The sequence below is a fragment of the Ipomoea triloba genome, chromosome 3 (assembly GCF_003576645.1).
Source record: "Ipomoea triloba cultivar NCNSP0323 chromosome 3, ASM357664v1".
In the NCBI taxonomy this organism is placed as follows: Eukaryota; Viridiplantae; Streptophyta; class Magnoliopsida; order Solanales; family Convolvulaceae; genus Ipomoea; species Ipomoea triloba.
This window is the reverse complement of record NC_044918.1, coordinates 28588962-28605248: the sequence shown is the minus strand read 5'-3', so window position 1 is coordinate 28605248 and position 16287 is coordinate 28588962. Positions and strand designations below refer to the sequence as shown.

The following is a 16287-nucleotide window of genomic DNA, read 5'->3' as shown; positions in this document are numbered from 1 at the left end:
ACATTCTTTAATGGTGGTATGGGCCTGTCCCCTTCACTACGTGACAGAAAAGCTTATTATTGACTTATTACATGTACGTTGGTCCATCCAACAATCCATTAGCATAGTGAAGTATGTATATATATAGGCACAATTAGAGGCATGAAAGTTATGTGGTGTTTTTGTGCATTTTTATTATTGTGCATTTCTTATAATTAGTGGTGTATTTTATTAACACTAGTGGTGTATACCGCACCGACTGCACAAGAAGACGCGGTCACATTTTAATATATATATATATATATATATATATATAGCTTTTTCTAAATAATCAAAATAAAATTAATTAAATGAAAAAGGGAAAAATTAACCTTAACCTAGATTTGATTTTCTTTTTAAAAAAATGTAAAAAATATTTTTTTTTTTAAAATGTAAAAAAATAATTTTCAAGATTTCTTATTTGTAATCTTTAACGCTCAACTTTGAATGTGAATTTGAATAATTTGAATAATTAGTTAACTTTTCTTTGAATGTGAATTTGAATAATTTGAATAATTAGTTAACTAAAGTTCTATGTTAAATTTTATATTATATTTTTTAATACACAATATATTCCTAGTATATATTTAATGATATTCAAAATTCAAACTTTCCTGAAAATCAATGAGTAATTTAAAATACTAAATAATTAACGAAATATTCTATTACAAAAATTAACACTAACAAAATACAAAAATATTTAGGTCAAATAAATAATATAATAGAAAGTAAAAAAATAATAATAATAAAATACTAAAATCAAAATACTCATGTTTTAGTTCCCGTTAGATTTAGTAGATACTCCGTACTAGATATGATTCGTGCCTTATAGTTTCAGAGTTGTAGTTTCCGTGTGTAATGTCCCATTTCCAATTTTGTTGCTGCCTAAATTAATACAATAATGAATGATAATTATTGACAATAATAATATTTTGAGGAATCAAGGTTTATTCAACTTAAGCCCATTAGTCCATTAGCATTCAGGGAATGTATATTTATCTGCAAAATGGCAGAGGAAGAGAGAATCATATGTGCTAAACTGTCAAACGCCTTGACATTGTACATTTGTACAATACACACAGATCAAATACTTCACCATCTGGTGACTAAGGCAGACCACAACTTCCTCTCATACTTGCAACACACCCCAACGCCACAACGTGTTTATATACTCATTATTATCGGTACCAGGTTATGGGAGTAGATACGTTCTGGGGAGGCTGAGGGACCATGCAATGCTGTTGTTGCCACTGCTGCAGCCCCTCATTTCCACCCATATCCATGCTCCTTTGATCTGCACCTGCAAACCCATTGTCTTCAACCTCCATTGTTGCTTCCTCCAATTCTTCAGCATCCATCATGTCTGTAATGTCGGTTTGTGTGGGGAACTGAGATGGCACCCAGGGAACAACTGCAAGGCACTGGTTTCTTGCAGCAGATGTGTTGCCCATTTCTCTTGTTCCATCTTCATCTTGCCCCAGTTGATTGGATTGGCTTCGCCATGGGACTTGATCTGAACACAACATTCAAACTGGTTAGCACTCAAACTCCAAACACTAAATTAAAGAATTAATACCCAATTTAGTTCTCGACTAGAGTGAATTTTCTCGATTTAGTTCTAAACGACTTTTTGTGCTTAATTAGGTACTCGAATTTGATGATTTTATTCAATTGAGTCCTCAGTTAAGATAGCTGGGTAATTTTGCCTCTATTAATACCTAATTTAGTCATTGATTATAATAATTTTACCCAAATTAGTCTTCGACGATAGGTGGTTCTACCCAATTTAATGATTTTTCTTGATTTAGTCCCTGAATCTAATTAAAGACAAAAAGTCATTTAAGACTAAATCGGAGGACTAACTCCTAAATTAAACATCAAAGCAGAAGTTGAATTACCTCCCCAAAGTTCAAAAGTTTTAGGTTGTAAAGAGAGAATGAGTCCTAGGCTCCTAGCATCTAGGATTCTAGACATTCAAACATAAATCACTATAGTCGAGAGGACTAAATTGATTATTAACTCCTAAATTAAACATCAAAGCAAAAGTTGAATTAACTCCCCAAAGTTCAAAAGTCCTAGGTTGTAAAGATAGCATGAGTCCTAGCATCTAGGATTCTACACATTCAAACATAATTTTCCAAGCCAGAATCAGAAATCCATTACTGGTTCTGCTAGACATATAGTTCATGTTGTAATGCTCAAAAAGGCAACCAAATCAAAGCTGCTTCAAGAACTATCCATAACTACAACGGTTTCAATTATCTCATTTTCCCTTATCTAGCAGTAATTACATTTAATCTTATTAAGAAAAGAGAAGTCCGCAATTAGCTGGCTTCTGCCAGAATCAAAATTCAAAATGCACTTACTTTTCAATCCAGATATGAACTGAGGATCGATCTTAACGGAGAAATTCTGAGGGGAGAGAACGAAAGGTGTATCCATGGGCTTGAAAAGCACAATGGCAGTCTCCTTGTTATCCGGCATATCCGGCAATTCCTCTATCTGTACACCCCTCCTTCCATAGCCTCCGAAGCTCTGTCCACTCGGTGATGGCTCAAATGCTACCGGAATATCACGGTCATCCTCAATCTCTTCCAATATGGGCGGCAACTCAGCATCCTAAAACATCACACAATATTCTGCTCAGCTACAGCTAGACTCAGGATTAAGAACTAGCTTAATCAATTAATAACACTACCAAACCAGAAAATAAAGATAAAAATACTAACGACAGATGGTAGAATTTAAAATTACCAGACGGCGAATTTTTCTGGCGGGAGCAGAGAGGGAAAAATCGGAGAATTCATCGGAGACTTGCTCGAGATCCTTCCTCTTCATCTTCAAAGGATAATATCCATCCATCTTCATCTTCTCCTCCTCCTTAAGCTAGGAACAAGCTAAAACAAAAGCAATTCCTTCTTTAAAACCCTAAAAATGGTCGAATCAAAGAGAAATTTCTTCTGCAAAACCCTAATTCTCTTTGCTGAAATTGTGTGGGGATGGTTAATATGCAGTATATAATATAGGAGGGGAAAATTAGAAATTACAGTGAGCGAGAAATTGTGAAGAAAGGAAGTTTAATAGAGGGGCGGGGAAGAGGTCGTGTCAGGTTCTTAGTAAAAGTAGAAAGCGTTTTTCTCTCTCTAGAAGTCTCCAGAAGTTAGTTGAGGGAGAGAGTGGCGTTACTGGGATGTTTCTCCACAATTCTCAATTTCTCTTTTCTTTTGTCTTTTTTCCTTTTTAAAGAAAAACAGCACATTCATTAAACGAGGTCTAAAAACAGAGAATTAACAAGAAAGAAGGGAGAGTTATCAAACCACACGTTATCATGCAAAGAAAAGAATTTTAAAACTGAGAATTACTAAGAAAAAAGGGAGAGTTATCAAACCACTCTGTATTATCATGCAAAAAAAAGAAAAGATTTTTGAGCTAACATATGGACAATCTTATTTGTTGATGCTTAACAAAAGATATATTACAATTTATTTTGAAAAGTTTTGACCAACAAAAGCAACTAGTGATAGCTCAGTAAAACAGAAAATATTTATTATTCTGAAAATAAATATTTGTAAATATTTAAATGTAGTTAGTTTAATCAAATATTTTTTTAAATCAAAGAAACTTCATTAATAATTAAGATCCAAACTCAACAATGAAATTAGGGGAGTCCTAACCCACTCCACACTGTTAGACTTAGAAACGGCTTCTATAACTAAGCAATGAGCAACCCGATTTGCTAATCGTTTAACAAAAAAGAAAGAAGAAACTCCATGCAAGGCCCTCTTACCCTACCATGTAGCTCCACCACTGGGTAACACCCCCTTCGACGATTATGGTGCCAATCAGACCCTTTTTGTTTTTTGGATGGGGAACCGATCTTCGCGAACCGAACCAACCCACGCCCTATCGACTAAGCCGTTATTGCGGATCTAGGGAACATTCACTTTGTGACTCGCCCATTTTGGCGTAGCTCGGGATTGGTTGCATAAAGAGAAATGGCAAAACAAGTAGAAACTAGGAATACATACTTTTCGTAACAATCCCTACAAATGACACCAATGATAGTTTTATCGAAGTCAAGTCCACCATAAATCGTGTATGGATGTACATAATGTTGGGTAAGAAAATAATAATTTTATTACCTCGGGCACTAGGTCCAAAGAGTACGTACAATACCCTAGCTAACGGCCCAAAGAATAAATAAATAATAAGTATTATAACCCAAGTAGTATACTAGAAACAATATTGTAGCTACTAGGAATCAACTTGGTATTCTAGCTTGTAGGAAGTAAGGACCAAGCACCACTAGACTAGGGGTCAAGTAATGATCAAACAGTAATGTCCAAAAGTGAGAAAGTGTGCCCTTTATAGTGTTGAAACCTTGACAAGTGTATGATCCTGGTTTATCTTTCATATCTACCACCTACATGTCTATGTCTTGCCTCGTGTCTTCACCCTCGCATCAAACTTCGCACCCCTTCTCTACCTCCTCTCCCCACCCCTCTCCATACATATTCACGCCACGTCACGTCACTATGGCGACCTACTATGGTCACGCAGGGGGAGGGGGGAATGGGCATTTGGCCCCCGCTTGCCTCTCCATGCCCGGAGGACCGGTTGTTGGCTCCACTTTTCTCCTCATTTGAATCAGCAAGTCTTTCATACCCACCACTCCACGCCCGAAGGGCCGGTTGTTGGCCCCACTTTTCTCCTCACTTGGGTCAACAAGTCTTTCATACCCACACCTTTAGGTTATCATGCCTCCTATACCACTCTCATTGGGCCACCCTTCCTCCTTTATCATCCCCTATACTTGGGTCATGATTCATTCATCCATGCTTTACAACCTCCTAGCCCATCGTGACCCCTTTAATTCTTCTTGGGCCAAAAGTCTGCCAATAAAATTTGGCCCATGGCCCTATCATGATTCCATGGACTATGATCTACACAATTGTGTGGATCATGAATAAAAGGTACTTTGTACATTGTAAGTCATTTAGAAATTTGAAATATATTTCTAATTGAGTAATGTACTATTGATATTTGTAACATGCATTGTTTTTTGAGATTTATATGATAAAAATTATTTAAACTTTTTTTTTTGAAATACTCAATTCTTTAGCAGAAGACTACTGAAGTACTCACTGAGGCTCGAACCCACTCCTTTCCACATGGTAGTGTACATCGGGTGCCACTTGACCACAATGTCTTTGACTCTTTACCAGACTTATGACCACTCATTTGGAATGATAATTGAGATGCTATCACACTACATGGTAGTTAGGAATTTTTTTTTGTTTAACTTAATTAATTAATTTATGTAAAATATATTTTGTGATTTTAGTATAAAAGGTATTTTAAAACATAGTTTACATTTTATAAATCATTTAATCAATGTAATATAAAAGTTCTATTGTGTATTATCATATTCAAATTAATTTTTAAAAAATTGAAATTAATTTAACTAAAAGAAAAAATATTTATACACATCATATCAATAATATGCATGATTTATAATGCGTTGTCTATTTGAACCATTTATCTAATTAATTGTTTTTAATATTTTATTATGAATTTTTTGAATCATTTTGATTTCTTTCCCAGTCATAATGATTTAAAAAATTGGACCAAGTTATTAAAGTATGGTTTTAAAATGAGACAAAATTGACCAAAAAAAAGAGAAAGAAATAACACAAGTTAATGAGTTATGAAATTGATATTTTTGCAAGTAAAATCATGGAAAAATTGAACTTTTTATCCTCTAGTTCCCCTCCGTCCGGTCAAGCAACTCAAACAAGAACAACTCATATGAATTCACTCTCGTCTCCTACAGATTTAGTCCCTGAATTATATGCATAACCATGTTAACTTCTAAACCCTAAACCTTTAAGTTATAGTGGAGTGCCATTTTAGTCTTTGAAGGACTAAATCAGCCACTTTATTTAGTGACAAATTGGTAGTAGAAATAATCCTCAATGGACTAAAATCATCACTGTGTGCATAACTTCAGGGTTAAAAATAGTCACGCATATAACTCAGAGACTAAATTTGTACCACGAGTATAATTGAAGGACCAAAAATGTAATTTTTCTTAAAATCATTTAACGCCTATTTGATGTAAAATAAAAGCCTGCATGAGCAGCTCAACTGATCACAGGAGTTGAGTTAAAGTTTGGGAGAAGTGTAAAATAAAAGGGCCAAGAGTGCAATATGATAAAACACACTCCTTTTCATGGTCATTCCGATAATTTACACCCGGTACATCAAAGTATACTGTATACCAGGTCAAATATGATACCTCATCTCTCGCTTCTAGGAGTTATCTATCATCTCATCTGGGCATAGCAACAGAACTATGGAAGAGTAGCTAAGCATGGGGTACATGTTGGCATCAAGAAAATGAGCATACTGTTTCAATGCTATTTTCTTCTCCGGAACATCATCACCAAGAAAATCAAATGGAGTTTGCTTGCCGGTGTCCACCAACGGCTCCCACCGATAACCACCTCGTTCCGGCAGCGTAACCGTGACGGGCAGGTGGCTCGCATTAAAGGCAATGTATATTTCTCCCTTCACTTTGTCAACCTGCAATATTCATTTTTACATGATCTATCCATCAGTTTCAGAGTCAACGATAAACATCTCCATGATTGATACTTACTTATTACCAAGATGATAAGAGATTTGTTAGCTTACAACTTTATTGCATTATTAGAACCACACAAGGAATTGTAAAAAAAACATTTGGAAAATAATACCAGTGTAAACGCTACAAAGCGACTGCTTTCTGACCAATCCGGCATCCCTGGAGTATGACCATGCCATTGCAGCCGCTCTGCTGTTGGGAAATCATCCAAGCCAAGTGACTCAGCTTCACTGCAAAGCTCAAACAGTAGTGAGCAAATGATCAAGCTACAGTGAATCTGAAAATCCAGAAAAAATAATATACTTACTGGCGGAACTTGGTCATATGGCAGCAAAATCTGAAAAAATCTGTGGAGGACTCGTCCTTCTTATCCCATCTGAAGTAGTTAATCTACAGCCAAAGCTTAGAAAGATGGATTACAAATGGAATTGCACATTTGCACCTGATAATAAAAGGCGAACAATACGGTATCAAGTTATTACATAATTATCATGGCAATATGTGTTGTTGTTTCCTCCTTTTGTATGGCCATACTCATCACCCATATAGATCATTGGAACACCCTGAAGTTAAATATACAAAGCCAGAAAAAATTGAACACGAAATCAGGGAATATATCAGGCTAATATTATAGAGGAAGAATAATGTATAGCAATTTTAGTTGAAATGCTTGAATAGTTGAATGTATTGACAAAATTAGAATATTATCATTTCACAGAAACTGTAATGAAAATACACGTTTTCTTGTCAATTAGGAGAAGTGCAAGGAAAAAAAAGTTACTCCCTTCATCCCATTATATTTGTCCTGCTTTCCTTTTTAGTCCATTCTAAAATAATGTCCACTTTCTAGTAATGATACAAACTATTACCCTTTCTCTCCCCTACTTTTGAACATGGAATCCAAAATGAAGAAAGAAAAAGAAAAAAGAAAAAAAGTCATTCTTGGTGCATTCAATATGAAACTTTAATGCACAAACACATATGTATGTACATATATCTTTCAATTGCTGAGCTTCAAAAGAGTGGAGAATCTTACTTGGGAAACCATTAGACAGAGGAAGAAATTTCGCATTTGCCTTTTCCTCAATTTCTTCACCGAGATACTTGCAAACTCTCCCTCCTGAATTACGTAGATGACTCAGTAGTGTATATATTCCTCAAATACAATTTCTATTGTTTATACATTATTAGGAGGCAACCGTAGGCCATAGCCAAATATTAGCAATGCACTAAGACACTGATTTTGAACAGGAAAAGAAACCACCATCCGTAACAAATCTTCTTTGTGTTACACTGCCAATCCTTACACCCAACAATAATTTCTTCAACGGGATATGTTCTTCATAGACACAAGTGATGCTCATTGGCACCCTCTATATACCTTCCACTAGAAAGATCTATCAATTCCAGGATTTTTCTTTATGAAACAACATTTTGTCATCATCTGAACTTTTCACAAATAAATAGTTATATTCATCAATTAAAGAACTATCAGGGATTAGATCAAATGCATGGCATACAACCTGTAAAAAAACATCGTTATAATGTCAATGAGGACTTGAGTCAAGGATGTCAGCCTCATCGAAGGATTCATTATAAATTTGTAGACTGGGTAATTCTAATAGTATTTTCCATAGTATACCTCTCTACACAGTGAACTCCAGTATGTTAGTATACCTATCTTGTATCTGATCATGGACTTTGTGTAAAACAGAGATGTTCAGTAACACAGTTTACCTGGCCACAATTCCAACTATTATTGTGATTCTCTCCATCTTTATTGTCTTCTCCGTTTGCCATGTTGTGTTTATCATTATAAGTCACCAGATCAGCCAAAGTGAAACCATCATGGGCACACACAAAGTTTATGCTGTTCCAAGGTTTCCTTCCTCCTTCCTTACAAACAAATAGCAAAATAGTTACAGCAATTGAGTAATTGATTTGCCAAAGTTATAGCTGCTGGTTAAAAGCATTTAACTACAATTATACCTGGTATAAATTAGGGCTTCCACAAAGGCATTCAGCAAAAGCCCCTGAAAACCCATCTGTACCTTTTATGAACTGTCGCACTATGTCACGGTACTGAAAGAAACAAAAACACAGAACTAGTTATCAGTTTCTACTTTCTATGAGAGGACATTATTGGTTGATTTATTACATTAGAGGAAAATACATGTGTGACACCATAAACTACATGTATATTATAGAAAAACTGTCATCTACAAACACCATTGAAAAAATAAACTGTAATTAAATTATTAATAAATGCAGAGAGGTAAAGAGGAGCACGAAGAAAAGAAAGAAGCTAAACAAAGATAGAATTACAAGATAACTGTATCGAGACTGACCTTCCCATTCCACTCTGACCAGATACCCCAATGAGGAAATGCACCAACTTGGTACAGGCCTCCACAATCCCATGCTTCAGCAATAAGCTACTTGAATAGTTAAAAGTACATTCAGTTAGCTTGTTAATAAGAATTATGATAATGCAGAAATGCCAGTAATGATTTTAGTTACAACTTACAATGTGTATAAATTAACAACTAAGGTAAATTATTTTCCTAAATGCAGACTAGTAACAGTTACAGAACAGACAGGAAGTTGCTGGATTTAACCAATGAAGGCTTTCTACCTAAATAAGATGTGCATAGATAAGCAGAAAATTATGTCAAAATACTTTAGAAAGTGCTCAGACATTGTTAATCAATGGTTAACATCTATCATGATACTCTTATAAAAGAAGGGGATGAAAGATGAAGCTTTGGTTCCCAAAGGAGAATAAAGAAGGAAGTGTGCAAATACCTTTACTCCACTTAGTATTGGATCACTGCTAATCATATCAATTAATGGTGGGCTAGAGAGAGGAGCTCCAGTTGTGAGCATGTCACCTTCAATTGAATTTCCATAAACATTAGCAGCATCCCAGAGACTGGAAAACAAAAAAAGAAAAATACATGTTTTCTCCATCTTTTGAACGCAAAAAGAATTAGGATTTTCCATAATATGAACAGAAACAGAGATACAAATTTCATGTTTCAGTAACCTGCTACTTCTCGTCAGGATGGAAGCAAGATCAAAGCGGAAGCCATCAACATGCATTTCTATAACCCAATACCTGTCAGCAGGCAATTTTTAGTTTTCTGATAACCTGAGGATATTTTACCAGACAATCACGCAGGTGATGCAAATAATCATGGGGGAAAATGCAGCTCATAGAACTGCGTATACTTTAAGTACAAAAAGGAAAAAAGAAAGAGGTGAAGTACTTGATAAAGATGTAATCTTATTCCAAAAAAGTCTCTTTTGCAACCCCAAAATTGATATAAATATGAAGCATGTGAAAGTGAATGTGCATACTATAACAGATATAATATACGTGGTTGTATGCATAATAATGAGACCACATAAGGTAATGAAGTGTGAATGAAAAGGGTAGTTGCAGATACAAAGTGTTGTTGGCTATACGTAGTGTTAGACCTATTTGTATAAATACCCATGTAACTCCCATTGTATAAATACCAATAGCCACATAATGCGATTTCTTCTCTAGAATTTCCAGTTAATTTTCAACTAAGGCATATTCACAATAAGTTTAATTATAGATATTATCATATTAACACCTTTGGAAAAGTTTTTCTCTGAAAACACACTCCTGATATTTCTTAGATTGTAGTTAAATACTAATTAGATGATAAGTTATAGACATCAAATACAAGGCACAGAGAATAACTCACCTCAAGCAATCCAATATAAATTGGCGTGCAACAGGATGGTTACAGTTGAAGGTATTTCCACAGCCTGAATAATTATAGAACTCTCCCTACAAATGCAATAAAAATAGAAATTGAAAGGAAAAAGATATGGGGCTGAATAAACCCAATATGAGCTCAAAAAATTAAAACTATTAGAAAGCATATATTGCCTTAAACGTCATATAAAAATATAAAATACAAATAAAAGGTATATTATTATAACATTTCAACAATATTAATACTCCATATAATTATTTTCTTCTACAAACTGAAAACAAAATATGGGGCATGTGATTCTCCTGCACAGGGCAGTTAGGTTGTTATCCATTAGAACTGGAGAATATTCTAGTTTATAAAAATAACATAAAATATGAAGAAATAAAAATTCCTATCTATAAAAGTTATAGCTTAATAATGTTGTAGAGGCTATGTTAAATAGGCTGCTTATTTATTACAAACACTGGAAGATATCAGTCTTAAAAACAGCATTGTATAATCAAGTCTAATACAAATTCTATGCAGATCCACAAACCAAAGGCAAAAAAAAAATAAAATAAATAAATAAATAAAAGCAAAGAATTTGAGCTACTGAGAAATTCAAAGAGGAAGCACCAAAGCACACATGGCATAACTGAACAGAAAAATTGGTTCTTATGCCAAAAACTAAGGTTACAAGCATTAAAAGATTGACATTCAAAGATACATACCTTGGGTGCAAGCATATAAAAGACACTGTTGTCAACACCTCTAAATGAGAACATCGGACCATTCTCATTCCCTTCTGCTGTGTGATTGAAAACAACATCCATGATTACCTGTTGGAGTATAAGTAGAAGAGTTTAGAAGAACACAACAAAAATGAATGAAAGATGAGGAAGGAGAGCCTTTCACCTCAATTCCCCTTCTATGTGCCTCTCTAACAAGATACTTGAACTCATCTATGGCACCAAGACCAGATTTGTGCATCCCAGCAGATGAATACCTTCCCATTGGAGAAAAGAAATTGACAGTTGAATAGCCCCAAAAGTTTACCCTAATCAGAAAAAGGTCCAAGAGAACACAATGAACAGCAAGGCAAAGAATACATTGAAAGGTAAAGCAACTATCAAATTAGCACAATAACGACAAAAATGAAAATAAAAATAAAAACTTGTAGCATTTAAGTTGAGAAGAAATTTCCGCCAGAAAGAATTTCTGATAATAGTTATGGAGTAATACTAGTTCTTACAACAAAATTTTATCAAATTTTATCAACCGCGTAATCTCTAGAACACATCATCAATTGAAAATGGGAAGTCTTACTTATAGTCACCCAAGACAGGATTATAGCTATAGTACTCCAGTTCATTGAATTCATGACAGGGCATTAGCTCTATGCAGTTGACACCCAGTCCCTGCAGAATTTATATAACACTTAAAAATAGGTTATTGAAAAAGACTAATGACTTAAGGTATATTAGTATAAATGGGTTGTTGAAGCTTCAAAAAATAGCAATAAATATAATAATTATTGGCAGAAAAAACCAAACCTTTGTGCCTTGTAATGTCTAAACCTTTAAAACTTGGTAAAAAAACCCAAACCTTTGTGTTTTGTGACAATTATAGCCAATTCTGTATATCAATTATATAAAAACCTTCAAATTTCGACAAAGTATTTTGTAACAATTATAATTTTCAATCCAGGAAAGAATCCAATATAACTTGGCTTTCATGAATTTGTGCACAGATTATTTAAAAAATTACAACGTAACATCATTTTTTAAAAACATAATGTATAAAAATGTCTACTTTATACAATTAAAAGTTCAAAATTGAACTCTTCAAAAAAATATTTTACATATATAAAAGCATGTTCAAAAATTATAGCCATCAATTAATACCTAAATGAAGAGAATTGAATTATTTAAGGGTTAGATACTTTTTCTTTTTTGAACTATACATGATACAAAGGTTTGGGTTTTTTCCACCAAATTTTAAAGGTTCAGATATAATTGTCATAAAGGTTTGATTTTTTTCCACCAATAAGCCTAAATATAATAGAAAGGATGCTAAAAAACCTTTTTGGTCTATTATATGGGTTTATAAGGCCATGAGTTAGACTAGCTAATTGTTTGGATTCAATCTTTTAGTATGGTTTGGCCCATGTGCATTATAGCCCAATTGAGTGACTTTTCAACTTAGATTCATAAATCATTAAGTGGTCCCGTGACTCCCGTCCACACAAGTAATACCTGACTTCAGCTAAGCAGTCTCTTAACAGTCAGATTTAACAAAATGGCAAATGTAGAGCAGTACCTCAATAAATTGCAATCATTTAGAAATTCTCTGATATGTTTATTTGCCTATTCCTTTACACCTGTAAGCATAGTATATTATATAATATATTTATTCATTCAGCCACCTGTAGAAGTGGTAAGTTCACTAAGTTGGTTATTTTACTTAGTCCAATCCCATCCTTAATCCCCCACAACCCCAGGCTTGCAATTCCCCCTGATCCCCTCATTTGAACAAAAAATTCTTCTAACATCTGAGGAATTAAATCTTCCAATTGATGACCTAAAACCATACAAAATTTATATTCAGATAGTCAAATATTTACCTTTAAGTGATCCAGTTTCTCCACAACACCACGGTATGTACCAGGAAATTCCGTTCCACTTGACTCATGGTTTGTAAATCCACGAACATGCATTTCATAAATTACAAGATCTCTCTGAGGAAACTTTAATGGCAGATCCCCTTCCCAGTCAAACTAACCAAAATCAAAGAAAAAACTAAAATGATAAATTGATAATATTTTCACAAGTAGTGTGAGCGCAGAACAACTAAGCACCCTGCACCCTGCACCCAACACATGAGATGAATTTGACAAGAATTTAATGTATTACTTATGGAATAAAATAAAACCAAAATGAAAATGCTGCTAACAGACCAATAAACTACAATCATTATCATATAATGGTACTTCAGACAGCTAACTTGAACTGAATTTATTAAGATGGATATGCTAGGTCCTTACGATAAACATGGAATAACAAAACAGAATGGAGGAATAGAACCATTGTAGCCAAGTCCTACAATGAGATTAGAATCGAGAGATAACTTTCAATTTTGGCAGAACAAGACAGAGCATAACTTTCATTTTTCTCATTTTGATCCAGATTTTGTCCAGCATTGCATAGCCTGGGGAGGTTAGCTTGGTAATTAGAGATAATATAGCATACCAAAAATGAATAAATAGATAAATAAATCAAAATCTAAAGGAAGCTATAGTTATCATTTAATGTATTTTTGGTTCTACCAATACTTTAATCGCAAAAGCATTTCCTGGGAAGAGTGCATGCTAATAAGAACTAGGATTATCAATATTGAAAATAGCAACTACAACCAATCTTTAGGACCTCAATGAGTATAGAATGAATGAATTCACTAGCATAGAGTTTCAATCAATGTAACTAAAGCACCTTATCAGCGGACGGTAGCATGCAGGCCATTGGGGGCCAACAATCCTTCTCAGGTCCCAAAGCACCAAATTCTGCTCTGCTTACAATGGCCTATATAGAAGTTAGGAACAAAAAAGAACATATAGATCAAAAATTCAATATATCAATCAAACAAAAATCAGCTAAAGAAGAAGAGTTTGTGAGATCTGCAATTTTTTACTGTTATGAGACTCTAACCTTAGCATAAGGATCCAAAAGTATCCTAGCTGAATCAAAGTAATGCCCTTCTTCAGGAGCAAACTTCCCATCAAAACTGTAGCCATAGAGCATATTATCAAAGTCTCCCTTGAGAAACACATGCCAGACATCTCCAGTCTTATTGATAGATGGATCCAAAGGAATCTGCTCCGTCACTTTTTTCTGCAGCAGTAAATAAGCAATTACAAAACCACATATTGAAAAGCAAGCCACATAACTCTTAAGGCTGAAAAACAATTTAGAAAGACATTTCCAGTAATTAGGAGGACAACTTAACTTAATGCAAGTCAAATCAGTAGCTCATTAATACCTAAAGTCTAAAGAGATGTCTTGTATTAATGACGAATTGAATGCTTATGTTTGACCCCAAAAAAAAATCTTCTTTTTTAGTAGTCATAAGCCAAAAAACACTCAATTTAGTGCCAAAAGCCATTTCAATCTTGAAATTTGACAACTATTAGTCAAATTAAATTACATTTGAGACCAAAAATCAAAAGTAGAAAACAGACATTGAATCGTGTTTAGATTGAGAGCAACACATTCCTTGATTTCCATCACTCTGAAGTCATATCATTTCAATGAAGAAAAATATCATCTTTTTTCATTATTTTCTAATATGTTTATGTAAGAAAAATGTTCAGTTTACTTATTAAAAAAAAATAAAAAATTGAGAGAGAATCACCTGAGGTAAGTCGGCGAGACTGATCAAGCAGAGAGCTGCCGACGTGGCATTGCTCGAAAAGACAGCGAAATTGATCCCGCCGTCTCTAGCGGTGGCGCCGAACGGTGCCGGATGCCCGGATAAAACCTCGAAACGACGACGCAATCCGTACGGTAGAGGCTTCTCCACCACCACCGCGGTGTCGGACTCACCTCCGCCATCAATGGCCGCATTAACAGCGAGCACTGGAGGCCTCGCCTTTTTTCCAAATTCAGCAAAGTAATTGTGCGGAAATCCGAAACTTAATCCAGTTTTGCGGATGTTTGAACTTCTGGAGTGTAGTTTGCGGGAGTATGGTGAGATTGAAGGAGAGTGAAGCAACTCCATTTGGGAATTGAGGAAGTAATCTCATCAAAAAGTTATTAGCCTCTATACATCTGGGAGTACGTAGAGATTAAGAGTGCCATCCAGACAATCAGTGATCCAGTAATACTGTTATACTGTAACCTTTAATGCTACGTGTCATATTAGGACAAGGGCGAGCATCCGCGATTTTTTCATGAGCTTTTTCTAGTTTTTTTGACTGACTTGGACGACAGTGAAGACAGGAGAGATTGAAATAGTGTTGAGAGAGATTGAAATAGGGTTGAGAGTGAGAAAGGGAAAATGTAATTTACTATCATTTTTTACTCTCAATTTTTACTCGCACACATAAAATCTTTACATAGATATTTGTATTGGAATTCACATGAAAAAAAAAAAAAAAAAACTTTCAAGCACGTCACAGGAGTAAAATTAAAGGAGTAAGATTTAGGAGTACATGTAGTAGAATTGATGACAAAGGAAAAAGAATAAATTGATTTAAGTTTTATTATGTAAAGTTACAATCACTACTCTTTTACTTTTCGAAGAAATTGGAAGCGAAATTCTATCAATTTCGAAAGGACCAGCAAGGAAGTAGGGAGAAACGAGGGGATTAACGAGAATGGATTCCGCCAAAAACCTAGGTAAGTGTTGAATGTTTGTGTACGTTTTTCTGTTGTTAATATTCAGAACCTAGGTAGATGTTGAATGTAAGTGTTCTGAGGCATGAATGTGTTTCTGACTTTTGTGTGTGTAGAATGAAAAAAGTAAGTGCATGTGCCGGCCATTTATATATGTGTCATTGTCTTTGTTGTGTATTGATTGTTGAACATGCTTTTGTTGTGTGGGGTTGGTGGTGCCCACTTTGTTTATGAAAATCTGTGAAAACTGGGAATATGAAAACATATTTTGGGGCCCACATGCTTGTAGTTGTTGAACTTTATGCAATGCAGTACCAGTTGGTGTGGACCACATATTACTATACCCATAAATAGAGCTTTACCCATACATATTACTTTATTCTGTTAGAAATAATAAAAAAAGGTTTTACTGTAATTCTTTATTCTGAGTTCTTTTGTGTTTATGCTTTTGGTAATACAACAGATACCTTTTGTTTGAAGTTAAGGCATGGTGGTTGCCTTA

The 16287-nt window shown here is 34.6% G+C and overlaps 2 protein-coding genes across 2 annotated transcripts; both read right to left on the bottom strand.

Annotated features, from left to right (window-relative positions):
• Positions 1-948: 948 nt before the first annotated feature.
• On the bottom strand, positions 949-3211 carry LOC116012724. The gene is made up of 3 exons (XM_031252373.1): positions 2773-3211; positions 2385-2637; positions 949-1531 (listed from the first exon to the last, which is right to left on the bottom strand). The coding sequence occupies exons 1-3, from the start codon at positions 2884-2886 to the stop codon at positions 1197-1199; spliced, it is 702 nt and encodes a 233-aa protein (XP_031108233.1). The 5' UTR covers positions 2887-3211; the 3' UTR covers positions 949-1196.
• A 2892-nt stretch (positions 3212-6103) lies between these two features.
• Positions 6104-15299, bottom strand: LOC116012714 (isoamylase 1, chloroplastic). Its single transcript, XM_031252357.1, has 18 exons — positions 14803-15299; positions 14100-14282; positions 13884-13973; positions 13019-13171; positions 11722-11813; positions 11311-11452; positions 11127-11234; positions 10402-10487; positions 9711-9782; positions 9470-9596; positions 9013-9099; positions 8654-8746; positions 8402-8560; positions 7701-7784; positions 7147-7227; positions 6972-7054; positions 6777-6894; positions 6104-6603 (listed from the first exon to the last, which is right to left on the bottom strand). Exons 1-18 carry the CDS (start codon positions 15166-15168, stop codon positions 6331-6333), a joined length of 2397 nt encoding a protein of 798 aa, XP_031108217.1. The 5' UTR covers positions 15169-15299; the 3' UTR covers positions 6104-6330.
• Positions 15300-16287: the final 988 nt, after the last annotated feature.